The 26,824-nt window shown below is 44.4% G+C and overlaps 1 protein-coding gene across 1 annotated transcript; it reads right to left on the bottom strand.

The window, feature by feature from the left end:
* Positions 1-5,362: 5,362 nt before the first annotated feature.
* On the bottom strand, positions 5,363-20,273 carry LOC116958001 (aerolysin-like protein). The gene is made up of 2 exons (XM_032980466.2): positions 20,194-20,273; positions 5,363-7,269 (listed from the first exon to the last, which is right to left on the bottom strand). The coding sequence occupies exon 2, from the start codon at positions 7,253-7,255 to the stop codon at positions 6,314-6,316; it is 942 nt and encodes a 313-aa protein (XP_032836357.1). The 5' UTR covers positions 7,256-7,269; positions 20,194-20,273; the 3' UTR covers positions 5,363-6,313.
* Between the last annotated feature and the right edge of the window lie 6,551 nt (positions 20,274-26,824).

Here is a 26,824-nt window from a genome sequence, read left to right as displayed (position 1 = left end):
CGTTGGCTACAACCGGAGATAGGGGGGAGCCCATTGGGGTGCCCTCAGTTTGTTTGTAGAAAGTTCCATTCCAGGTGAAGTATGTGTTGGTTAAGCAATGTCTCACCAGGGGGGGTACATCAGTATGCAGTCCTTGATGAACCAGGTCTTCAATGATAGCGATGGTGTCAGGTACCGGGACTTTGGTGAACAAGGACACCACATCAAAACTGACAAGCAGGTCGTTTGGGGACAGGGAAATGTCTTTGATTGTCGATACCAGGTGAGTAGAATTTAGTACCGCAGAGGTGGTTTTTCCAGTGAAAGGTCGCAGTATATCAGCCAGAAAACGTGCCAGTTTGTAGGTGGGGGAGCTGATAGTAGAGACGATGGGACGAAGGGGTGTATCTTCTTTGTGTATCTTTGGAAGGCCATATAATCTTGGTGGTCTGGCAGCAGAGGGTTTCAACAAGAACTGTTTGTTCTCATCAATTAATGCTGTTGAATCAGAGATAATTTTGTTCGTTTTGGTGACCAGGCTGTTGGTGGGATCTCTTTTTATTTTTGTATAGCTGCCATCGTTGAGTAGTTCTTAAATTTTGTTGTTATATTCTGTTTTGTCCATGATGACAGTGGAATTGCCTTTGTCGGCTGAGAGAACGACAATATCATCCCTCTTTTTTAATTGAGATAATTTAAAACGTTCGTCTTTGCTGATGTTGCTAGGTGGCAACTTAGCGTTTTTGAGGGTTGCAGCGATTTCAGATCTTGCTACGTCTGCAGAGATGTGACTCAAGCCCTTGAGTGCAACGTCGACATGGGCAATGATATCATTAACCGGTAAGTGTCTCGGTGTGACAGCAAAGTTTAGACCTTTAGCTAAAACGGATTTCAGACCATCAGAAATGGAACTGTTACTGCGATTAATTACGACTTTGTTGACGTCTATCTTTTCGGTGTGTGGATCCGATTTTTTGCTGGAGAGGTGATTGAATTTGGAAATCAAATTGTCCCTACATTTGTTCGACATAGTGGCAGCCGAAGAGGTAGTCATATTGTCTACATGTTCCCAATCCGATGTAGACATTGTTGCTGTCAATTTTAAGTGTGATTTGTAGAGTGTCTTGTCTAACTGATCGAGTTCGGTGCGTGTAAGTCTGATTTTTTCCGAGATAAGAGCGAAGCTAGTTCTAGCTAGAATTCGTTTTGCATTGAGAGAAGTTGCAACAGCAGAGGTTAGTGTAAATGCGGTTGGTATTACCTTAGAGTCGCGGCATCTCTTCAGAAAGGTGAGAGACTCGATTAGTTGAGCCTTCTTATCCCGAAGTCTGTTGAATGATCTTAAGGAAGTGTGGAATCCCTCCCCGTAGAGGCGGTTAAATTTCGATTTAAAGCTTTCGTGACTGCAATGATTCATCTTCTTTGGTTCTTTCGGTAAAGTCACGTAGAATGAGAATAAAATAATTAATTGATAAAATAAAATAACACAATAATATTCTCACGACGTTTCGGCCACAACACAAGCGGCCTTCATCAGGTGAAGTGAGCGAGACTGTCTGGTAGGACAGCGCTGGAGTGAGAGAGCCACGTTCAGATCACGGCTTTTAAGCTGTGTGAGAGGAACAAAGAGCCTTGACGAAGGAATTAGCATAAAATTTAGCATTGAAATGGCTGAATGATTAGCTTGTGACTGGTCACAGAAATAGCTATGTTAAAAGTTAAAGCATACACATCCGCAGAGGCACCCATTGTTAAAAGGAATTAGCATAGAATTTAGCATTGAAATAGATAAATTAAGGCATACACATCCGCAGAGGCACCCCTTGATAATGGGATTAGCATAGAATTTAGCATTGAAATGGCTGAGTGATTCGCTTGTAACTGCTACAGAAATAGTTACGTTGAAGTCAGAGCATACACATTCACCGAGGCACTTAGTACAAATCAAACAGGAGAATTTAGCATTGAAATAACTAGGCGAATTTAGCATTGAAATAACTGGGTGATTTGCTAGTGACTGGTCACAGAAATGACTACACATCTGAGCTATTCACAGTACTATATAGTGAACCAATAAAAACTAAAATATAAATTACCTTCATGTTATCAATAAACTCTATATTCTCCAATCAGCTAAGCTACCAACCATAAGTCGTTATATATCACAATGCTATATGGCGAAAAAATGGGTGGATTCTTACCCTCAAATTTCCGTACCACGGATAGCTACGGGCCCCGTTCAGACGGACGAGTTCGTCCATGGTCGGAACAGAGGAGGGGGAGAGAGACAGCTGCGAGGCCCTAGTATACTCCATGTTGTAAACCATACCATTAACCGTGGTGTGAGAGGTATTAAGAGGCAATGCTGGCGAAAGAGCTGCGGTCTGAAGGTCATCGTAAAATTACAATTAATTAAGAACAGAAATGATTTAACACATCTTTCCAGTGGTTACTAAGCCTGAATCCATCTTCTCGGTTGAAATTGTCTCTGTGCTTGTATATGTGAATGGCCTCATGAACGAATCTCTCATGGTAGCCAGTTGGTTTGCAAAGAACCTCCGTCTTGGAGAAGTCAATGTCATGTGAGCCCACTGAATTGTAACAGTGATCTGCCACGGCAGAGGAGTTCGTCTGACCGTGTTTCAAGTCTGCTTTATGTTCGCGGATGCGGTCCGAGATATGTCTTTTGGTTTCTCCAATGTAGCTACTACCACAGAGGCACTTTAGTTTGTAAACGCCCGGGTACTGTATGTCTGGAAGAGCATCTTTTACAGATGGAACTAAATCACGGATTTTGTGTACTGTGTTGAATCGGACCTGGATCTTGTGTTTATTCAGGATTTTGGAGATATTTTTAGTGACCCCTGCAATGTAGGGTAAGGTGATGGTTCTGAGTGGCTCCACAAGAGGATCCTTCTTCATGACTGGAGTGATGGCTTTGCGGATTGTGTAGTCGGAGTAGCCATTAGCCCTGAGAGCCTGGTGTACGTGCTTGAGTTCACTGGTAATGTGTTCCTGGTCGGAAATGCATTGGGCTCTATGGTATAGAGTCTTGATGAGGCAGTTCTTCTGGGATGGATGGTGGTGGGAATCCGGTTTCAAGTAAGCATCTGTATGGGTAGCTTTCCTGTAGACATCAATTCCATACACCCAGCCATCAGATTTACCATGGAGGTCGAAAAAGATGGCAAACTACCCTTTCTGGATGTCTTAATTAAAAGGAGACATGATGGTTCAATGAGCCACTCTGTCTTAATTAATTGTAGTTTTTTCGATGACCTTCAGACCGCAGCTCTTTCGCCAGCATTGCCTCTTAATACTTCTCACACCACGGTTAATGGTATGGTTTACAACATGGAGTATACTAGGGCTTCGCAGCTGTCTCTCTCCCCCTCCTCTGTTCCGACCATGGACGAACTCGTCCGTCTGAACGGGGCCCGTAGCTATCCTTGGTACGGAAATTTGAGGGTAAGAATCCACCCATTTTTTCGCCATATAGCATTGTGATATATAACGACTTATGGTTGGTAGCTTAGCTGATTGGAGAATATAGAGTTTATTGATAACATGAAGGTAATTTATATTTTAGTTTTTATTGGTTCACTATATAGTACTGTGAATAGCTCAGATGTGTAGTCATTTCTGTGACCAGTCACTAGCAAATCACCCAGTTATTTCAATGCTAAATTCGCCTAGTTATTTCAATGCTAAATTCTCCTGTTTGATTTGTACTAAGTGCCTCGGTGAATGTGTATGCTCTGACTTCAACGTAACTATTTCTGTAGCAGTTACAAGCGAATCACTCAGCCATTTCAATGCTAAATTCTATGCTAATCCCATTATCAAGGGGTGCCTCTGCGGATGTGTATGCCTTAATTTAGCTATTTCAATGCTAAATTCTATGCTAATTCCTTTTAACAATGGGTGCCTCTGCGGATGTGTATGCTTTAACTTTTAACATAGCTATTTCTGTGACCAGTCACAAGCTAATCATTCAGCCATTTCAATGCTAAATTTTATGCTAATTCCTTCGTCTAGGCTCTTTGTTCCTCTCACACAGCTTAAAAGCCGTGATCTGAACGTGGCTCTCTCACTCCAGCGCTGTCCTACCAGACAGTCTCGCTCCCTTCACCTGATGAAGGCCGCTTGTGTTGTGGCCGAAACGTCGTGAGAATATTATTGTGTTATTTTATTTTATCAATTTATTATTTTATTCTCATTCTACGTGACTTTACCGAAAGAACCAAAGAAGATGAATCATTGCAGTCACGAAAGCTTTAAATCGAAATTGTGATATATAACGACTTATTGTTGGTAGCTTAGCTGATTGGAGACTATATAGAGTTTATTGATAACATTGAGGTAATTAATATTTTAGTTTTTTATTGGTTTACTATATAGTATTCATTATATAGTGTAGTGTATACCCAGTTACTGTTACTAGCTCAGATGTGTAGGCTTTGCCTTTAACATAGCCATTTCTGTGACCAGTCACAAGCTAATCACTCAGTTATTTCAATGCTAAATTCTCCTAGTTATTTCAATGCTTTTTTCTCCTGTTTCATTTGTACTAGGTGCCTCTGTGAATGTATATGCTTTGACTTTAACATAGACATTTCTGTGACCAGTCACAAGCTAATCACTCAGCTATTTAAATGCTAAATTATATGCTAATTCCTTTGTCAAGGCGCTCTGTTTCTTCTCACACAGCTTAAAGGTCGCGATCTGAGCTTGGCTTTGTTCGCTCCAGCGCTGTCCTCCAGACAGTCTCGTCCCTTCACCTGATGAAGGCCGCTTGTGTTGTGGCCGTAACGTCGTGAGAATTTGATTGTGTTTTTTTTTATTTTATCAATTGATTATTTTATTCTCATTCTACGTCACTTTACCGAAAGAACCAAAGAAGATGAATTCACGACAAATTTGAAGTTGCCTGAAATAATCAGACTGTATCAAGCAACCCTAAGATGCTTTGGAGAGGAGGTGGTCAGGTGTCTCAGAGGTTTGATTGCTGAGCTGACACTGCTAAGGTCCTGGATTCGAAATCAGGTCAGCACTTTGACCTCTGAGCAACGTGTACATCTCTCTCTGTCGAGAATCGATATTCCAGGTTGATCACGTGCGATTGAAATGCTAATTAAAAAACAAGTTCTCACTTCTGCTACGAGTTATGTGCACACTTACAAGCTTACCTTTTTAAAACTGACATAAGGGTTTGTCTTCATGCAGTGATTCGTGACCGGATTAAGACCACCAACTCACCACAGTTGAGTGTGCAGTTTAATCACAGGCAACTGCCTGGATTCGAACTGAGGTTTTCAGTGATGCTGGCTCAAACGTTTGTGGATGTGTTAATGGCGATACTGAATACAAACACAATCCAATGTATTTTTGAAGATATTTTATTTTGCATATCCATCCCAAAGCATTGCATAACATGCAAATGACTATTTGCATGCAATTTCCTATAATAAAAGAGCATGCAATTGTAATCAATATACAAAAATCCAGATGGTGGTGGTGATGATACTGAATTTGTGGATGTCAACTTTGGAGAAACTGTTGCTAATTCGAGGCCAGTTGTCATAATTTGAATTTTCCATGCAGTGTGAAATGGAAAACAAATATGAGCGTTTCTGAAAATAGCTGTCCCAACACAAATGAAGATTGGTTGATTGTTTGAGGAATCTTTGTCTTTCTGTCACCGTTTCGTTTGGTATCATTCAAACGTGGATGTCGTAATATACAATATTATGAAGATACGCTCTGCAGTGTTGGTTTGGTCTGGAACTGTTTTTGTCGTCGTTTTGTTGCCTTGCCCAAGTTTGCATTTAGTTTTGAAAAATCGTCAGGAATATACTTATGCTATTTGTACGTATATACTTTTTTATTGTTATTTACTTATTTATGTTTTAGCTACTTGCTTACCATTGCTCTACTTTGGACTCCTATCGTGTTTTGTATTGTTTGTTGTTGTAACTTGCTGACTCGCCCCTTCTGGACATCTGTAAAAAAGCGATTCATAGATCATCGGATTCCTCCAGGATAAATAAACATTATGATTATGATCATTTCATTGTGATTTCTGAGCGAACACACTCGCTTATGCACGGTATGTGCGAGAAAAAGTCGTTGAAATAACTGCATCTTTGTGTTAATTCTTTTTTCACCGATTCAAAGGTTCCTTAATTGCAAGAACTGTACTCTCTGAAATGGCGTATGTATTGCATCATATTTTATACCGCAGGTTTCAATGAATATTTTTTAAAGACAGGCAGCGTTGCATGCAGCATGCAGCTGGTAAAGCGCAGTACGTGCGTGCTTTTGCAATGCCGTGTCACTTTTCCTTTGTTTCTGCAGTCGCTTTGGTGTAGGCGAGGCCCTTGTAGACACCCTCCATTGGGATGTCGAAGGTGGCGCCGTTCAATAAGGACATGCGCACCGTTCCCTTGTACGGGAGATCGATATCTGCACGACCGATGGTTACGTCGATCACCGTGGTTTTGCCTGGAGGAACCGTGACGTCGAATGAGAGGAGCTCGGTTTTCGATTCTGAATTCTCCACACCGCGCGTACTCTCGGTGCCAACGGTGAAACTAAAGCCACTTGCAACCTCCACGACATCCGGAATGCCGGCTTTGACGCTGATGCTCACGGTTGCCTCCAGCTTGTTTGAGATCGACCAGGAGGAGGTTTTGGTCAAGGTCTTGGAGGATTCCATTTTATAGGTTTGGGGGACAGAACCCTTATTCTTGTAACTGATTGATTTGATCTCTTCCATCTGGACTTTTGGAAGCTCTTTGTGTAGTGTAGGGTATGTTACGTTGATCAATTCTGAACGTTTCACCGAATTAATGAAGATGAAGCCCATGCAGTCGATGTCTGAACTGGCTTTGCCCTGAAGTCCAAGGCAGATACCAGAGCCGATGTCGACTGGGTACTCTGTCTTTAGGCCCCAGTCTGTCATCTGCACGAAGAAATCCCTGCCTTTGCTTGTCCTGAACTTGAAGGCGCCCATGCGTGTGCCAGCCCCATTCCCCCACAGTGAGAGGGACGAAAACAGCTCCCCGGGCTGGAACACAAACTCTTTCTGAGATCCCGAGGGACTGCCGTACTGTGCAGACCTTCCGTCCGTCAGCCAGGCCTTCACGCACTTGATCTGCCACCCTCCAACCCACACCCATATTTTTTCCAGCGTTGCTCCATTGTTCCTCCCATCAAAGTTGAAGTCTGTTCCTCCTTGTCCTCCACAGGTGTGTAAGGCCAATGGATAAGGCATTTTCTCCTTTCTTCCTGCACATTACAAGATACAGATTTGGTAAAATTATGAAAGGAATTTCAACATTGTGATTTTCACAGTTTTGACTTTCAATACCACATTTTATTGACACATTTGTAATAGTCGTGCACTTAAAATTTTGCATGTCGACTCAGAAGTTATCGACAATTCAATAACAACTTCACTATTGACAACAAACGGTGAAAAAGCAGTATAACATCATGTTGGGCAATTGTAAAAAAAACATTGTGTCAGATTATTTACTAGCAATAGCTAAATTATAGATAAAGACAATGAAAGAACAGCAGACAATGACAAGGTTTGATACTTGACAAGTATGACTGAGGTTCAGAGAGCCTTGTCTGCAAGAGAAATACAGCTCCTCTGAAATAAATGTTGATACAACACAGTACAGCAAACGCTTTCCTCGCGGTTTTGCTGTTTTGGGTCAATTTTATTCACCGATTGTGCCCCTATGGCTCGACCATTCGCAGGCCACGTGGTGTTCCCAGCCTCCAGTGGGGAGGCAGTGAGGTTCAGCCGCTCACAATTTTTACTTCCTGTACACTACATGTTGTTTTCATTCTATTTACTTTAACAAGTAGGCTGTCAGGACCAAAATCATTCTTAATACAGGTTTTTTTTGTTAGATCGCGTAAATATATAAATGTGTCATCAAACCTGCAACCACCCGACACAGCCAATTAGTAAGGTTTGTCACATAAACAAACATGCTGTTGGTTACTAGTACAGCACACCGGTGTGTTAGAGAGCAAGGCCAACACACCGTGTGCTGTACTAGTAACGAAGTGGCATGTGCTGTTTACGTCAAACACCTTACTAATTGGCCCTGTCGGGTGGTGGCGGGTTTAAGACAATTTTATATATTTACGCGATCTAACCACAAAAACCTGTATTATGAATATATATACTCTATGAGTTATTTTTCAAACTAGGACACATTAATCCTATTTTACATTCAAAATACTTCACGTTTAATGTTTAGGTTGATGTAGGGTGTACATGAAACATAATGAGGGAGAGTCGTATTACAAATCGTGAACTAATCCCTAGTTTTCCTATTTGGCTTTGAGTTTTAGATGACGTGATCTAGTCAATGAACTTATCACTCCACCTAAAACAGGTTCCTTCATTGCTTGAGGGAAGCTCACTTCAAATTAAAACCTAAAAAATGCTTCCAACAGAACAAGTGCAGTACAGTACGCATCAGTACAATACAGCAAACCCTGTCTATCCGTGAGTGTTAGAATCTTGATAACGTTCACGAATGCAGAAACCTTCCATTGGAAAAATGGTTATGTTTCTGGTATCAGTGAACATAGTTTGAAGATGGTAAATGTTTGATAACAATGACTGCAAATAATCTCCATATATATAAAAGGCAAAGTTGTGAATATGTGTGTCTGTTAAAAATGTTTAGCGTACTTGCCGACATGCAACAAACTGGAAAATTGCCATGTGGGTACTTTCCAGACTGTACACCATGCAAAAATCATGAAAAGACAGTTTTAGCACGGTAAGTGAGCTGTGATGTCAAATCTGTCACGTGACCCGCGCATGTGGAAGCGTTACGCATTGTAGTGTCGTGGTTAGCGCGCTGCGCTACGAACCCGGCGACCCGAGTTCGATTCCCGCTCACGGCCACCACCGGTGACGATTATTTCAACCACTTCTGGGCTTCCCCTAGGTCTACTCAGCCTCAAACGAGCAACCGCTGTGGTGTGTGAACATTGCCACTGGGGAGATAAAGGCGGCCGGGTGTGGTGGATTCAAGTCCCGGGCGAAGCCGGGTAGTACAGCTAGTCTCCATATGTATAAAAGGCAAAGTTGTGAATATGTGTATCTGTTCAAAATGTTTAGTGTACTTCCCGACATGCAACAAACTTGAAATTTGCCATGTGGGTACTTTCCAGACTGTACACCATGTAAACATTATAAAAATACACTTTTTCTTTAGGGGGTGGGAGCTCAGTTATGGATTTTTTTTCACGGCAAGTGAGCTGTGACGTCAAATCTGTCACGTGACCCTCGCATGTGGAGGCGTAACACATTGTAGTGGAGTGGTTAGCGCGCCGTGCTACGAACCCGGCGACCCAAGTTCTATTCCCGCACACGGCCACTACCGGTGACGATTATTTGAACCGGTCCTGGGCCTCCCCTAGGTCGACTCAGCCTCAAAGGAGTAACTGTTGTGGTGTGAACATCGCCACTGGGGAGACAAAGGCGGCCGGGTGTGGTGAATCCAAGTCCCGGGCGAAGCCAGGTAGTCCAATGTTTTTTTTATTACCTTTGATCATGATGCTTTGACGACGATTGAGGTGGTGGTGATTGTGAGGAATTCAGGAACGATGCCTCATTGGGAGATAATGCAGTTATCATTTTAGCACTTTCGGGAGCACTTGTCATTACACTTTCCCTTATTGCATTCGCGTTCTCTTTCATTGATCTCACGAACGACTTATTTATACCAAAATGTATAAACGAGTCGCCTGGAAGTACGTATGTATAAAGTAAAAATGCACAATAGCAAGTTCAGAGCTATTTGCAGTTTCGAATGTAACATTCTGCACACATCTCCCTGGTGCCGGTGGTCCGGCATGTCCACTCACGAATACTGGGGCCTGGTCGGTCGCAAATAGGGGATTCGTCTACATTTAGTAACTGATGATTATGCGGAATTGCAAATCCAGAACTACAAGCTTTCAGCGTCACCGAACAATGCTGCCAACAAATACGCCGGCCAGAAAAAAGTCTGTCAAACACAAGACTCGCGGTATAGCGGGTAGTCCTTTACATGCTAGACTCGCGTTTTTGGGAGCAGTTCACCACATTTTAGACTCGCGTTATAGCGAGTTGTACGTCACAGGCTAGAGCCGCGTTAATGCGAGTAATGCGTCACGCGTTAGACTCGCGTTATAGTGAGTAGTCCATCGCGCTCTAAACTCGCATTGTCGCGATTAATCCATCACATGCTAGACTCTCGTTATAGTGAGTAGTCCATCTCCCTCTAAACTCGCATTGTCGCGAGTAGTCCATCACATGCTAGACTCGCGTTATAGCGAGTAGTCCATTGCTCTAAACTCGCATTGTCGCTAGTAGTCCATCACATGCTAGACTCGCGTTATAGCGAGTAGTCAATTGCGCTCTAAACTCGCATTGTCGCGAGTAATCCATCACATGCTAGATTCGCGTTATAGCGAGCTGGTACTATAGTGCTATAGTACTCCAACTGTAGTAGTGATGTGCGCTATGATGCACGACACTCCTTCCTCTTCCTCCTCAGTCTTTGTTCCAGCATCATTGTGTGAATAGCGTCATCTCACTCCTTTATCTTGTTTAACTCGTCATACCTCTTCTCACACACTTCATATTTTAATGAATGGCTGTCACACATATCTTATTTAAAGACATACCATATAAAAACAACACATTTATTTAAAAAAAATGTAAAACAGTCTACGCTCATATACAAACAATTATAAAATTATTGGATTGAACAACCACTATTAATTATTCCTCATGTAAAAATAACTGCCACTTAAGGGGATATCGCTTCAGGTGGCCAGAGCTGTCCCTAGGGTATGGCGAATTGGGGTGACCAGTCCCGGGCCCCGCGCTTTGGGGGGGCGGGGGGCGTGCTTCGACATGATGGTCTCTAATGTACTACTTCCAGTTTGGTTTGAATGCATCAGGCAGGCCCACGTAGTCGGATTTGCCCTGGTCCCCACACGCCCCTCCCCCCGCCCATCAACAGGGGTAGGTAGTGACAGGGGTAGGTAGTGACAGGGGTGGGTAGGGACAGGGGTAGATAGTGACAGGGGTGGGTAGGGACAGGGGTAGGTAGTGAAAGGGGTAGGTCGTGACAGGGGTAGGTAGTGTCAGGAGTAGGTAGTGACAGGGGTAAATAGTGACATGGGTAGAAAGTGACAGGGGTAGGTAGTGACAGGGGTGGGTAGTGACAGGGGTGGCTAGTGGCAGGGGAAGGTATTGACAGGAGTAGATAGTGACAGGGGTAGGTAGTGACAGGGGTAGGTAGTGACAGGGGTAGACAGTGACCGGGGTAGACAGTGACCGGGGTAGGTAGTGACAGGGGTAGGTAGTGACAGGGGGAGGAAGTGACAGGGGTTGTTAGTGTAAGGGGTAGATAGTGACAGGGGTAGGTAGTGACAGGGGTAGGTAGTGACAGGGGTAGATAGTGACAGGGGTAGGTAGTGACAGTGGTAGGTAGTGACAGGGGTAGATAGTGACAGGGGTAGATAGTGACAGGAGTAGGTAGTGACAGGGTGGGTAGGGACAGGAGTAGGTAGTGAAAGGGGTAGGTTGTGACAGCGGTAGGTAGTGTCAAGGGTAGGTAGTGACAGGGGTGGGTAGGGACAGGGGTAGGTAGCGCAAGGGGTAGGTAGTGACAGGGGTAGGTAGTGACAGTGGTAGGTAGTGACAGGTGTGGTTAGTGACAGGGGTAGGTAGTGATAGGGGTAGGTAGTGACAGGGGTAGGTAGTGACAGGGGTAGACAGTGACTGGGGTAGGTAGTGACAGGGGTAGGTAGTGACAGGGGTAGGTAGTGACAGGGATAGGTAGTGACAGGAGTAGGAAGTGACAGGGGTAGGTAGTGACAGTGGTAGGTAGTGACAGGGGTAGATAGTGACCGGGGTAGATAGTGACAGGGGTGGGTAGGGAGAGGGGTAGGTAGTGAAAGGGGTAGGTAGTGACAGGGGTAGGTAGTGTCAGGGGTAGGTAGTGACAGGGGTGGGTAGGGACAGGGGTAGGTAGCGAAAGGGGTAGGTATTGACAAGGGTAGGTAGTGTCAGGGGTAGGTAGTGACAGGGGTAGGTAGTGACAGTGGTAGGTAGTGACAGGGGTAGATAGTGACATGGGTAGATAGTGACAGGGGTAGATAGTGACAGGTGTGGGCAGTGACAGGGGTAGGTAGTGAGAGGGGTAGGTAGTGACAGGGGTAGACAGTGACTGGGGTAGGTAGTGACAGGGGTGGGCAGTGACAGGGGTAGGTAGTGACAGGGGTAGGTAGTGACAGGGGTAGGTAGTGACAGGGATAGGTAGTGACATCAGTAGTTAGTGACAGGAGTACGTAGTGACAAGGTTAGGAAGTGACAGGGGTAGATAGTGACAGGTGTAGGTAGTGACAGGGGTAGGTAGTGACAGGTGTATGTAGTGACAGGGGTAGATATTGACAGTGGTAGGTAGTGACAGGGGTAGGTAGTGACAGGGGTGGGTGGTGACAGGGATGGCTAGTTACAGCGGTAGGTAGTGACAGGGGTAGGTAGTGACAGGGGTAGGTAGTGACAGGGGTAGGTAGTACCTACCTAGTGACAGGGGTAGGTAGTGACAGGGGAAGGTAGGGGCAGGTAGGGACAGGGGAAGGTAGTGACAGGGGTAGGTAGTGACAGGGGTGGATAGTGACAGGGGTAGATAGTGACAGGGGTAGGTAGTGACAGAGGTGGGTAGTGACAGGGGTGGGTAGTTAGAGGGGTAGGTAGTGACAGGGGTAGGTAGTGACAGGGTAGATATTGATAGGAGTAGGTAGTGTCAGGGGTAGGTAGTGACAGGGATGGATAGCGACAGGGGTAGTTAGTGACCGGGGTAGATAGTGACAGGGGTGGATAGCGACAGGGGTAGGTAGTGACAGGGTTAGGTAGTGACAGCGGTAGGTAGTGACCGGAGTAGGTAGTAACAGAGGTGGGTAGTGACAGGGGTAGGTAGTGACAGGGGTAGATAGTGACAGGGGTAGGTAGTGTCAGGGGTAGGTAGTGACATGGGCAGATTCTGACAGCGGTAGGTAGTGACTGGGGCAGGTAGTGTAATGAAACAGTAGTGACCGGGGTAGGTAGTGACAGGGCTGTAGGTAGTTATCCTACCCCTTATTGCTACCCCTATCATCTGCTCAACTCCACACCCCGCCATGGGGTGCTCGCCATTCTTCCGAATATATGACAGAGAGGCAGGCGCACTGGTAAATTGACGTTCTGGTAATGGGGAGCAATCACGCAATTTGATAATTTTTACCGAATTTAAGGAGTAGCTGCAGGCATTGCATACAGCTATGGATATTTGGAAAGTTTACAGCATCCCACTCCAATGAATGAAAGACAGAATATTTAAACAATGATTTCGTAAAACACACGAATCTATGATAAGGGAGGGTGATTGTTTAGTTTTTGATTTCCGATAGTCAGAAATAGGGTGATAGGACCACCATGAGGATCGATGTTTAGATGAAATGGGCACACCCACATTTTTTCCAACCACTTTGGGAATAACAGAATCAATGTTTTAGCGTGAATATTAGCAACTAATAAAAGTTTCAATTACATACGTTACGAAGGAAAATATCCCCTGTCTAGCCCTTAACAAACGTTTTGGGAAAGTGCTGTTAGCGGGCACCCATGAAGGTCAGCGTGGCACACAAGGGGGTGGGTTTCTAGCACCATGCCCACCGGGCCGCCTTTGTCTCGCTAGTAGCGATGTTTAGACACTGCACCAGGTACTCATTTGTGAGTTAGTCGATCTAAACAAAATGTATAAACACACAAGCACATATATCAAGTTTACAAGATCCAGTTGCACTTTTTGTGCATAGATTAGCTGTTCCAGACACTTAAAAAGTATGTCGATAGCCACGTGTGGTGGTGGTGTTTTAGGCGAGATATGCAGCACCAAGCATACTGTGGAAGCAAGGGTGGAATTCACTGTCCTTTAACATAAGTTGGAACCACCCCTCCAAAATTGCCTTCGGCCTGGTCTCTACGAGATACATGCGCAACAGAACTGGCCCATGTGATATGCTGTACAGCGCTCCTGCTTCCTTGATCAAGTTTTCCGCTTCAGGCCACTGTGCATGTGTAGTGGTTCAACTTAGATGCGGTAATTCTTGGAGGAACTTATTTTATTATACTCACATTCTCCCTTCACACACCCTACAGTCGCTTAGACTACACACACCCTAGCCTATACACAACACTAGCCTTCTAACACCGGTGGCGCTGACCGATACAGCCAAAAACTACATAACAGCGCAATATCAGGCGACGATGGCAGCGGCCACTAAGAGAAGAATGGTGATGATGACGACGATGGACTTGAGCAGCACGATGATGGACTTGAGCAGCACGGCAGGGACTTCACTTACAATCAGCAGCCCCGAGCTCTCGCTCAGGGCCCCCTTTTATGTTCCCAGTGTTGCCTTGCTCCGCCCTGGCCACGCCCCTTTCTAAGAAACTACGAGCGGGTTCCCGGGGCTTCCCCTATGTGCCCTTTCTGTGACCTTTCCCCCAGATATCCCCCTCCCATCTATACTATCGCCTCCTGGTGTAAGTACTGTCATACATCGCAGTTACACTTTTGCGCCAGCAGCTCGCGTTATTTCTCCACACACATGATCTTTGCAGAAGGTTGTGTCGCTCAAACGTTGGTCTTGTAAGTCACAAGCGAACTAACAGGAAACAAACACAACAACCACATAATATGACGAAGGATTAATGACTCCAGATGCAAGAGAGCTGATGATAAAGTTTTGCATAGAACATTGCAGGGAAGCCAATTGGATGATGCCCCTCCACTTATGCACCTCGCTCAGAAGTAGAATGGGGAGGAAGAGCCGCTAAATTCTCCCCTCCTCTCGCGATTCGAAACTCATGGCCTCCCCTATCACCCTCCCCATCCCCATCTCTGGGTTTATGCACACCGGGATCGTGATTATTTATTTATCATTGTTCCTTATCCCTCCCGGTTTGCTCAGTCATTCGGTAGCATCGGTGATGCGCATGGTTATAAAATAATTCCTGGTGCCCGTGATTGGTGTTTGGCACGTAGCTCCTGGTTGCTGGAAAACCAAGTCCTGGATCATAAGTTGATTAAGGAGGAAGTCGGAAAGAAGGTCAGGGAATTAATGTCAATCAATTCAAATATCAGAAACAAGCAACGTGTGCTGCATGAAGACTACAAAACCATGCAATCACAAGGTACCATGAAAGAGATCAACATAACTAAACTGGAACGAGAGAAAGTTTAAATGACCAAGACATCCTCCTATATACGAAAGCCAGGATCCCCTTCCATGATCCTTCTCCCTCTACAAACAACATCCTGGCGAGGCTGGTTCAATCTCGGGGGAACCGGACACAAATCGCCTCTATACGGCTTAACTTTCGATGGCTTTACATTGGGTAGGGGCACCAGCCAAGGCTATCCCCTCTCGCTGCTAATATTCAAAGGGCTATTGAACCCTCTACTGAGAGCATTCTGAAACACCAACAGGTGGTAGGGTGAGAAAATGGAAAGAGGAAAATAAAATCAATCTGTACACGGATGACGTCGTCATCACCCTAACAGAACCAGCGTATAAAATAAACATAACTTAATCAGAGTTGGTCCCCTTATCCCCTGCTACCACGAAGCCAACTGAAGGGTTTTCACCCTCTCGCCCTTCAGGTGGTGCCCAGTGCCAATTAAGTATCTTTAGATAATGGTCCCTTCCTGTCTCGCATCTCTCTTCAGAACCCCCCCCCCCCCCCATGGTCCAGGAAATCACTACCTCACTGGAGACATGGACGGATATTCACCTTTCCCTTTCCAACAGGGCACACCTACTCAAGATGATGGCATTGCAGATGCACCTTGACGGGAGGAGGCTAATCGTAGATGGTATTCTGAAAGCTTTCTTTAAAACGCTTCATTCACACATACCCTCATTCATATGGAATCACAAAATAGAGCAAATGGACTATCATTCCCTTACGTTATTGAGGAGAGAAGGGGGCTTGGCTCTTTCAGATTTCCGAAAATAAGACAAATGAATCGCTTTCAGAACGTTAGACACTGCATCAACTCGAAAAAGAAAGGGACATGGAAAAAGTATGAAGAAGGCTCGGTGAGCCACTGGTCATTTGCTGTAGTTACCTATGCCCATATCAAAGATAGATGCCGTGTCCTAAACCATTATGGATGGTTTCTTACACCTTGGGGAGATGCAACAACAGGCGAATCTCATTCCCCTCCATACGTAGACAATTGCCTTTGTTGGGCAACCAATCACTAACAATAGAATGCACAAGGGCTAACTGGCCTGGCTGGAGAGCGACAGGACTGGAAAGGGTAGGGACCTTCTGAAAAACGATACCTAAGATGAGGGATAACATCTCCAAAGCTACAAACACAAACTTTGACCACAGCACTCACCCCATCTTAGATGGTCTGGTGGACAAAAATGAAAATTCAAGTTTCCGCATGTATACCACCTTACTGTTGGAGATCGATACCAGGTTAGAGCCAAAACTAGAAAGCTGAGAGGGAAAGGCTGCTGGGAAAGGACATCCCTCACCAGAAAAGGACTCAAATATAGTTGGGGCAGGACAACAGGCCCCAGGCCACTTCCGCTAAAAATAATTTAATTCAAATTCAGGCATGGGTCCTACCTGACCAATGACAGGAGAGCCACATTAATAAATTCCTTTTGTAATTGCCCTACATGCCCGCAAGGCATGGTACAGATGTAACAAAATGCCTTCTGGACATGCCCAGATATTGTAGAATTCTTCGAGGATATAAAGGATTATTTTAATTGGATCTGGGGCACAGAGCCGAGCTTCTTAGTGGACTCAACTTTGCGGAGCTTTAAACCAAGAGGGCTATCGGGATACCAACATGCGTTCCTCCAAACCTTTTATAATGTAGAAAGAAAGACCATATGGGTGAATTGGAAAATCATGAACCCCCTCTTGGGGTCTGTGGTACAGCATTCCCCTTGCTTTGGCGGGAATGGAACACCTTAGCCAGGAGATGAAAGGAAAATAATTGGCGTATGAGGCTATGTGGTCCCCATTTTTAGTGAACCCTGCGTGAATAACCAGAACAATAATGGATGGGGCGCGGGGAAGAACTCTTGACGCTTAAACTTTGTAGTAGGCACCGTTGCTCCTGGGGGAAAACAAGAAGGATAACCCCAGACATTGCGCTTATGTTACTTTATTTCCTGTCTAGTTTGGTTAAATTATTCTCCTTCCTCCCCCTCTTCCTTATTCTTCCCTTCCCAGTGAATATGCTGCTCCCGATTGTTGCCTCTACTTGTGGTAGAGCAGCGAGCCCAAGGGCCTTCAGACGGGCCCCCATTTGAAGGTTTATTGTACCGGGTTCGACACATGTTCGTAATTTGTATCTCCCTCTGTGATGTCTGTGTTCTGAGCTCTTGATCACAAAAATAAATCATGTATTGGATAAATAAATTGTGGACGATTGACCAAAGACATCAAGAGTCGTTTTTATTCTTCATGTGATGCAGTGTGGATAGCAAAGAGAGATAGAGAGATAATAAGGTATTAAAGCTTTCGTGACTGCATAAAATTACTCATCGTTTTTTTCGGTAAAGTCACGTATGTAGAAATACAATAAAATTATGTTAAAACAAAAACAATCACGACGTTTCGATCACAACGCAAGCGATCTTCATCAGGTGTCAAGAACAAATCACGGAGGTAAATACAACAAAAAGATGAGAGACGAGAATTCAACAAATCTGAAAAAACATGTGAAGCACGTACAGTCAGGCCAACAACACAGTTCGACACTTCCTGGCGGATCACGAATTTCAGAAGAGTGTTAAATCTTGTGTTCAACCTTTGGATTGCACTACCGCTCTCTTTGGCCCCTTCCCCCCTCCAACCGTATTTCCTATTTAAGCTTCTGTTCATCCCTCTGCCCCCCCCCATCTCTCTCTCTCTGCCTCCCTGTCCGTCTTTCCTCCTTCCTTACCTCTTGGTGGACTTGTATATGTATTTCTACTGACCGTGTCCCTCTTATTTTTCATTCTATCTATGCTGGTATGTGCAATCCAAAGGTTGAACACGAAATTTAACACTCTTCTGAAATTCGTGATCCACCAGGAAGTGTCTAGCTGTGTTGTTGGCCTGACTGGATGTGCTTCACATGTTTTTTTCAGATTTGTTGAATTCTCGTCTCTCATCTTTTTGTTGTATTTAGCTCCGTGATTTGTTCTTGACACCTGATAAAGATCGCTTGCGTTGTGATCGAAACGTCGTGATTGTTTTTGTTTTAATATAATTTTATGGTATTTCTACATACGTGACTTTACCGAAAAAACCAATGAGTGATTTTATGCAGTCACGAAAGCTTTAATGCTTTATTATCACACTTCTACGGGGAAGTTGCCATTGTAATTATGTGCAAGATGTGCCCTTTTTGAGCTGCCGTTTTGAATTTACATGAGGTGGTCATTTTTTGAGCAGCCGTTTTGTATTTACAAGAGGTGGTCCTTTTTTGAGCTGCCGTTTTGTATGTGTAAGATGTGCGTGTTTGAGCTACCGCTCTCTCTGGCCCCGCCCCCCCCCTTCAACCGTATTTCCTATTTAAGCTTCTGTTCATCCCTCCGCCCCCCCCCCCCTCTCTCTGCCTCCCTGTCCGTCTTTCCTCCCCCGTTTCCTCTTTGTGGACTTGTATATGTATTTCGACTGACAGTGTACCACTTATTTTTTAATTCGATCTATGCTGGTATGTGCAATCCAAAGGTTGAACACGAAATTTAACACTCTTCTGAAATTCGTGGTCCGCCAGGAAGTGTCTAACTGTGTTGTTGGCCTGACTGGATGTGCTTCACATAATGTTTTTTCAGATTTGTTGAATTCTCGTCTCTCATTTTTGTTGTATTTACCTCCGTGATTTGTTCTTGACACCTGATGAAGATCGCTTGAGTTGTGATCGAAACGTCGTGATTGTTTTTGTTTTAACATAATTTTATTGTATTTCTACATACGTGACTTTACCGAAAAAAAACAATGAGTAATTTTATGCAGTAACGAAAGCTTTAATACTTTATTATCACACTTCTACGGGGAAGTTACCATTCTAATTACGTGTAAGATGTGCCCTTTTTTGAGCTGCCATTTTGTATTTACAAGAGGTGGTAATTTTTAGGAGCTGCCGTTTTGTATTTTCAAGAGGTGGCCCTTTTTGAGCTGCCGTTTTGTATGTGTAAGATGTGCGTGTTTGAGCTGCCGCTCTCTCTGGCCCCTCCCCCCCTCCAACCGTATTTCCTATTTAAGCTTCTGTTCATCCCTCCGCCCCCCGCCCCCCTCTCTCTTTGCCTCCCTGTCCGTCTTTCCTCCCTCCTTACCTCTTGGTGGACTTGTATATGTATTTCTACTGACCGTGTACCTCGTATTTTTCATTCTATCTATGCTGGTATGTGCAATCCAAAGGTTGAACACGAAATTTAACACTCTTTTGAAATTCGTGATCCGCCAGGAAGTGTCTGTGTTGTTGGCCTGACTGGATGTGCTTCACATAATGTTTTTTCAGGTTTGTTGACTTCTCGTCTCTCATCTTTTTGTTGTATTTACCTCCGTGATTTGTTCTTGACACCTGATGGAGATCGCTTGCGTTGTGGTCGAAACGTCGTGATTGTTTTTGTTTTAATATAATTTTATTGGATTTCCACATACGTGACTTTACCGAAAAAACCAATGAGTAGAGATAGAGAGAGACAGGAAGAGAGCAAAAAGAGAGAGGAAGCACGAGATTTGTGCAATCGACGTCACGTTTAGACAAACGCAATCAGTGGATTTGTCAGTAAAGTTTTATTGAACATTCAAACTAACGTTGCATAATTGCCACTTAAATTCACATCTTTATATTCAGGCGTTGCTTTCTGCTGATGCTGTTGCCCGTTGTTTTTTTCATTGATTTTGAGGCAGTGCTTTACATACCGGATTTGTAATGAAAAGAAACACAAACATCCGATATCAACATCTTGTTTGCCAACATCACACCAGGCAGGCAGGGTCTCAAAGGGTGCCAGCTCAGAGGCACTTACCTGCGAGTCACCTGTCCACCACACACACCACCTGAATTGTTAATAACGAGACCAGTCAGGAGTAACCCACACACTCACCTTAAGGTTCTCTTCCCAGAGCATGATCTTCTATCCCCAGAACACTGTCATTTATACTACTGTTGCACGGGCCACGTGACCCAGCCACAGCAGAAATTATAGTTCGCTTCGCGTCACTCACGTCAGATTAGTTTATGTAAATATATTTAAGCATGTCATTCATACATTATTAATATTGAATCTATCATACATATACATTTTTCAAACGTCAACCTCTATTTTTTATGATGACGAGGTGTAGTGAATCAGTGAGTGCTGTAGTATGTATCAAACAAGGTTCTTCCAACGTTATGGAACAACCTTGTTTCCTCGCCAAACATCGTTCACCTTCCCTTAAAAATATTCTGAAGCAGAAGGTTAGTAGTGCCAGATACATCAGCCACATTTGGAAATGTGTTTTGTAACATTGATCCTTACTCACCGTGTAGCAATATTTTAATGTGAATGTAAAATGTAATTGAGGTACGTTATTATCTTGGTGTGGTCTGGAACTGTTGTTGTACATATCCGGTAATGGTCTGGGACTGTTATTGTTGTTGTCTTGGTGTGGGATTGTTGGTGTTGTCTTGGAGTGGTTGGGGACTGTTGTTCTCTTGTTTGGGACTGTTGTTATTCTTGTCATGGTGTAGTCCGGGACTCTTGCTGTTGTTGTTGTTTTGCCCCAGGCTTGCATTTGGTGTAAAATAAATTGGCAGGAATGTATGTTCTTGCGCAATTTGTACATCTATACAGGCGTATCTCACTTAATGAGCATTCTATCTCTGATAATTCGCAATAACGAGCGATTTGAATCGAGATTAATTTATTCCAACACGAGCAACACTCTCACTGAAATACTTTTAGTTGCACTTATGATAATCTTAAGCAGCGCTAAACAATGTTTAGCCGATACATACCCCTCGTGTTCCTCAAAAGAGAGCTCATTATTTAACGCATGTTGGGCTGAAAAACGAGTTCTATAAATCCTCGATGGGAAGGTTTTCCTGTATTTGTATTCCCTTGGTGTACCCAGAATATCCATACTGACTCTAAAAATACATTTTCAAAAGGGCCTCTCTAAGTTTCACAGTAGGGAGCGATGTAGCTGCTCTGTATGATCCCATTTGAGTAATTTGCAGATACATTTCCAACATTTGAATGTTCGGCCAAACCAGTAACATAAAAAAAAGAAGTGGGAAAGAAGAAAAGCGGAGAACCCACAGGAAACCCATCCAACAGCGGAGGGGAACACACAAACCCCCCGCAGAAAGGCACCAGAGTCAGGAACCGAACACAGAACGACTCAGCTGTGAGGCACAAGTGTTACCACTGTGCCACCCCGCCTGTCTAATTGAATACCCGAATTGAATCGAATTGGGAAGAAAAAAAGCCCCCGTGCAATGAATTTGGATTATGACTAAAGTTTACCATCAGAATGCCTAAGTATTATGTAGAACATTTAGTAAAACATATAACCCATAACTGGTTAATTACATTAATCTGCTATACCAGTCGTTCCCAACCAGTGTGTTTGATGTGTACACCTCCCAGCCCTATCACCTGTCCCCATTCCATGACCAGCACATAATCTACTGCAAATCATCCCTAATTTTACTTTACAGTTCCTGTTCATACCCCTTCTGGAGATGGTACAACAGACAGCCACTAACAGAAGATTAATACAGTAATTTCTCCGAACGTTTAGGCTCCCCATTCCCAGAGTGTCAGTCCACTTTATACCCAATAACTCGTTTGGTTTTATTTAATAGTTTCTACTTCTAAAAAACCCTTCAAATAAACAGACCATAAAAGCGAGACGTGACAAATAAAAAACTAAAATCGTGTTTCAAGCCATATGACACAGTACAAATAAGGAAGACATGCACGTGTAAGATACACGATATATAAAATTAGTTAATGCAAATTAGACAAACAGCAGAGACAGAACATACGAGTCAGGGCATTTTAGATGAGTTATTACGAATTGGATATTAGATGGGCAAATGAAATAGGTTGGATATGTTAAACAGTAACAATTGACAGCGAATACATTTTTTTATCATCATGAGCATCCCCACTCTGAGAAACCTGCAAAGAAAGCAATCTTGCGAGCAAGCTGTTACGAGTCGCAAAAACATGTTGTGTTAAGCAGACGTGTTGCGTAAGAAGTACCGATATAGTTGTCTCTTCTCTTCCATCAGCTGTCAACAGGTGGTTGACGACGAGGCTGAATGAAATAGTTCCTTGATTTTCGGTCACTGGACACGACGTTCGCTATGCCGTGAGGCATGGTGAATTCAATATTGGCTTGGCAACATTGATATGTAATATTTAACGAATAAATAATAAGTAAATAACCGTGATAGTTCTAGATTTAAAGCTTTCGTGACTGCTTGTGTTGTGGCCGAAACGTCGTGATTTTTGTTTTATTTTTTACCTACGTGACTTTACCGAATAGAACCAAAGAGTATGAACCGTGATAGTTTTGATGTATTGAGTCACCACTTAAGCAAAACTTGTTTGGCTTTGTAATAAGGATGGAGGGCAACAGATTACCAACAGTGGCTTTGCACCGTAATGTGAAAGGAGTAGAAAGTAGAGGTCGACCGTGAATAAGGTGGATCTACAAGACAACAGAGGACTTCAAACAGGAAAACGTAGAACTGTGGAAAGAGATATCCATGGCCAGGAGTCGGAAACCAACGTAATAAGAAGAGCCATTGTTTTAGAATTCGTTAAAAAAACCCCACTTTATTTTAAGAGCCTCAATGCATGGGAATACCAGGCGGGACTTTATAAACATCGTCACGAAGTAGTCCTTCAAGGGGTGCATGCAGCTCCTGAGCCGCAGGTTGCCAATCCCTGCCCACTGCAGAGACAACTGACATTTAATTCAGCCTCATTTTCGACCACCTGTTGACAACTAATGGAAGAGAAGAAGACAACTGTATTTACTTACAATACACGTCTACTTAACCAACCATGTTTGGGTTATTATGAAGAATTTCTCACAAGATTGTTTTTATTTTATTTTACAACGCGGGGATAGCCTTGATTATTTATATGTTAATTAAGTTATTACTTGTTACTACTACTACGTTTGCCCATCTAATATTCAATTTGTCATAAGCCATCTCAAATGCTCTGACTTATTTCCTGTCTGTGTTGTCGGTCTCATTAGCATTGACTGCATTTTATGTATGTTTTGTATATTACCTGTTTTTTTCTGCCTTGTGTGCATTGTCTGTCTCATCGGTCCTGATTCACATCGTGTCCATTTATACTATCATTTTTATTTAGACAGTATTCTTTTAGGATTTTTTGGTCTAGAAAATTCCCCAGTCCACAAAAAAATACACCATGGGAAATGGGGAGGGGTGGCACTGCTCTGACTCAAGAACCTCAAAGGTTGACAGAAGTAGCCACCATTGTGATTGGCTGGCTGGTCTGCCATCTGTCAAGGGAAATACAAAGTTTGACAGGAAATCGAGCATCTAGGAAGTTTTACTTGATTTGGTTAGCCAGGTCACTTGGTGCATGTGTGATGGGTGGCGGCGCACGGACAAGAGACTAGTTTTCACCTTTGATTACACTTGGCTAAGGGCGGTTTGTCTTCGTTTTGTAGACAGGCCACCACTGAGTCATGCAGCATTATGGAGCAAGGGGACAAGGTTGAATGTATCCCAACAACTCCTAAGAAAGTACACCCAAACCCACACTCTCACACTTATGCCCTTGTACCATTCTAGAACGCGCATGCACTGTGAAACAATGTTACCTCAGCCACCGCAAGGCAAGCGAGGCTGTTCTGGATAGCTACACCACAGACCCGAAGTAGTTGTGATACTTCTTGAACATGGACCTTCCGCACTATCCTGTATGCTTCGTCGCAGTCAGTGCAGTGCAGATAACTGTTCACAGCAAGATGCCGCAACGAAACGGCCATACGCCAGCAGTGGCACCTGGCATCTGATGAACGACGGCTCCGTCAGAGTGCTGACGCAGTCGCGGTCCGTTAATGACAGCACAGCGATGCTGCTGCAAATAGCAGTAACGAAGTGTAGACGCGATCTTCTTATGGATATCGACAGCGAAGTATTTTCTTCCCGTCAGGTGACAGCTAAGCATATGATTATAATAATTTCATTCATGTTGCGCTTTTCATCAATGATCTCAAAGCGGGGTCGAGGACACAGCAGCGCAAGACACGCAGTATAAAAATAATATAGATTTGAAGTTTTCGTGACTTCCTGGATCCATACTCTTTGGTTCTTTCGATAAAGTCACATAGGTATATAAATAAAGTATCACGACGTTTCGATCGCAACACAATCGACTGTCATCAGGTGGAACAGATACAGCAGGAGAACTGCTGACATAGGAGAAAGAGCTTCTGCAACAAGAGTTTATATCGGATTTTGGTGGGCTCAACCCAAAGGTAAGTGGGCGGAGCTAGAGAATGAATTTGTACGTAAATGTATATGTGAGAGATTAACCTCTGTACGTAAATGTGAATGTGAAAGATTAATCTCTAATTCCTTCTCTTATTTATTTTATTTTATACCTACGTGACTTTACCGAAATAACCAAAGAGTAAGCATAAAAACAATTACATTCTAAATGTGTAGTGACGTAAATTGAGTCACTGTGGCGTTTAGCGCCAGCTACTATCACAACAGAGGAACTGTGCATCTTGAGCTTTTCTCTGGCACTAGAGTGGGTATGGCATGGAAGTGGGCCCTAGGGGGCATGGTTTTGGTGATGGTCAGAGAGAGGGCAAGTAAGGACGTGACAGTCTGGGTGAACCCGAGAGGGCACATGACCGGGTAGTGAGGGGGCCCAAAGGGGGGCTTGAGGGACACATGATGCTCGGTCGAGAGCCTTCTGGTAAGATCCAGAAGGGGGAGTGGCCGAAAGAGGAGAGAGGCCACACTCGGGAGCATAAAGGGGTTGTCCCGAGAGCAATGGCGGGTGTCTGTTGGAATGGAATCCGTCGGTGCTACATCTCTTAGATCCTCGGTCCTCGGTTTTCGGTCGTTGGTCTTCATGCTCGGCATCGTGAGTGAGGCAGTGTGTTACTGACTGACCCGGTTATGAAGTTACCCCATTGTGGTCTAGTTAACCGTGTAGTTATCACCTATATATAGAACCTGTTGTACGTTTATGTAGTTACCCTGTTGGAGTGTGAGAATACAGGTGTTGCCTCCAAGTTCAAGTGTGTGTCTCCGTAGAACCCACTACATCTGGCGTCAGAAGTGTTAAAATAGCTAGAGAGAGCCCTAGTGTAGTACGATAGTTGCGAGAAAGAATACAAAACCGACTCACCAAGTTGTCTATGGATGAAAAGGACGACGAGGGGTGATTCCCCAGACAGCACCGGGGGATTGCAGCCCAGCTACACACTGCATGGAGGCTCTACAGCGCGTGGAAAGCAACGTCTCCATGCCATCGCCGCTGGAGAGAGAGAGCACCACACATGCTGTGCTACCCCGCCGATTTTTGTATTTTTCTCCGCGGCAGCAGCACTGCTCACCGCGCTCAGGATGGAGGAGCAGGTGGGAGAACTCAGTGTGTTGGGGCCGCGGGAAACCCCAAAAAACGTGGCCTGCTTGTGTAGTGTTCGATTTCACTCAGACAACTTTTGTCTTTCTTCGAACACCGCTTTATTTACAACTCTTAGCATGTCCTCAATATTTCACAGTATCCATGTCGCCATGGCTCACTCGCCGTGCTTCACTCGACTCGCTCGCCACCGTGGTCTCTCCACTCCCCACGATGACTTCGCTTACTCCGCCACTAACTTATTCGTCTCCGCTCTCCGCTATCACCTTCGCTATGCTCTCTCCACTGCTAACTACTTCGTCTCTGCTCTCCGCTATCACCGTCACTATGCTCTCTCCACTGCTGGCTGCTTCGTCTCTGTTCGCCGCTATCACCATCACTATGCTCTCCCCACTGCTAACTGCTTCGTCTCTATTCACCACTATCACCGTCACTATGCTCTCGCCACTGCTAGCTGCGTCGTCTCTGTTCAGCTTCGCTATCGCTATGCTCTATCCACTGCTGGCTGCTTCTCTCCTTCAGCTTCGCTATCGCTACGCTCTCTTCACTGCTAGCTGCTTCTCTTCTTCAACTCCGCTATCGCTACGCTCTCTTCACTGTTAGCTGCTTCTCTTCTTCAGCTCCGATATCGCTATGCTGTTTCCAAGCTCCGTCTCCAACTCTGTCTCCCAAACTCTGTCCTTCCAACTCTCTGTCTGCAAGCTCCCCACACTTCAACTCCCCGCTGTTGACTCCAACTTCAATTCCCCGCTGTCCACTCCAAGCTCCCCAACTTCAACAACCTCGCTCCAATTGCCGACCCCCCAATTTATCCCCCTCTCATTACTCCCCAATTAATTAACCCGCGTCCCAACGGCACTCTGTGAGACCCTACACCTGTTCCTCGCCAGACTTCAAGACGCCCCTGACAGCCTTGGCAACAGCACCAACCAATCCCAGCCGTCCTTGGCTCTCCCAGCTTAATTGTCCTAACATAACCTGTACTGTATTTGCCTTCACTACCGGCTGACCCAACATAACCCATACTGTCTGTGTTATCACGTAATCACGCTGTTTCCACTACGCACCTTCCTACTCCACTACATCACCC

The sequence above is a fragment of the Petromyzon marinus genome, assembly GCF_048934315.1.
Source record: "Petromyzon marinus isolate PM22_M1 ecotype Great Lakes invasive population chromosome 68 unlocalized genomic scaffold, UKy_Petmar_22M1.pri1.0 chr68_unloc.1, whole genome shotgun sequence".
NCBI lineage: Eukaryota > Metazoa > Chordata > Hyperoartia > Petromyzontiformes > Petromyzontidae > Petromyzon > Petromyzon marinus.
Note: the sequence above shows the minus strand (reverse complement) of the source record. Positions and strands in the feature narration are given on the sequence as shown.

Excerpts from the sequence above, each read along its gene's own strand:
- LOC116958001 (XM_032980466.2), bottom strand. The coding sequence starts at position 7,255 with ATGCCTTATCCATTGGCCTTACACACCTGTGGAGGACAAGGAGGAACA.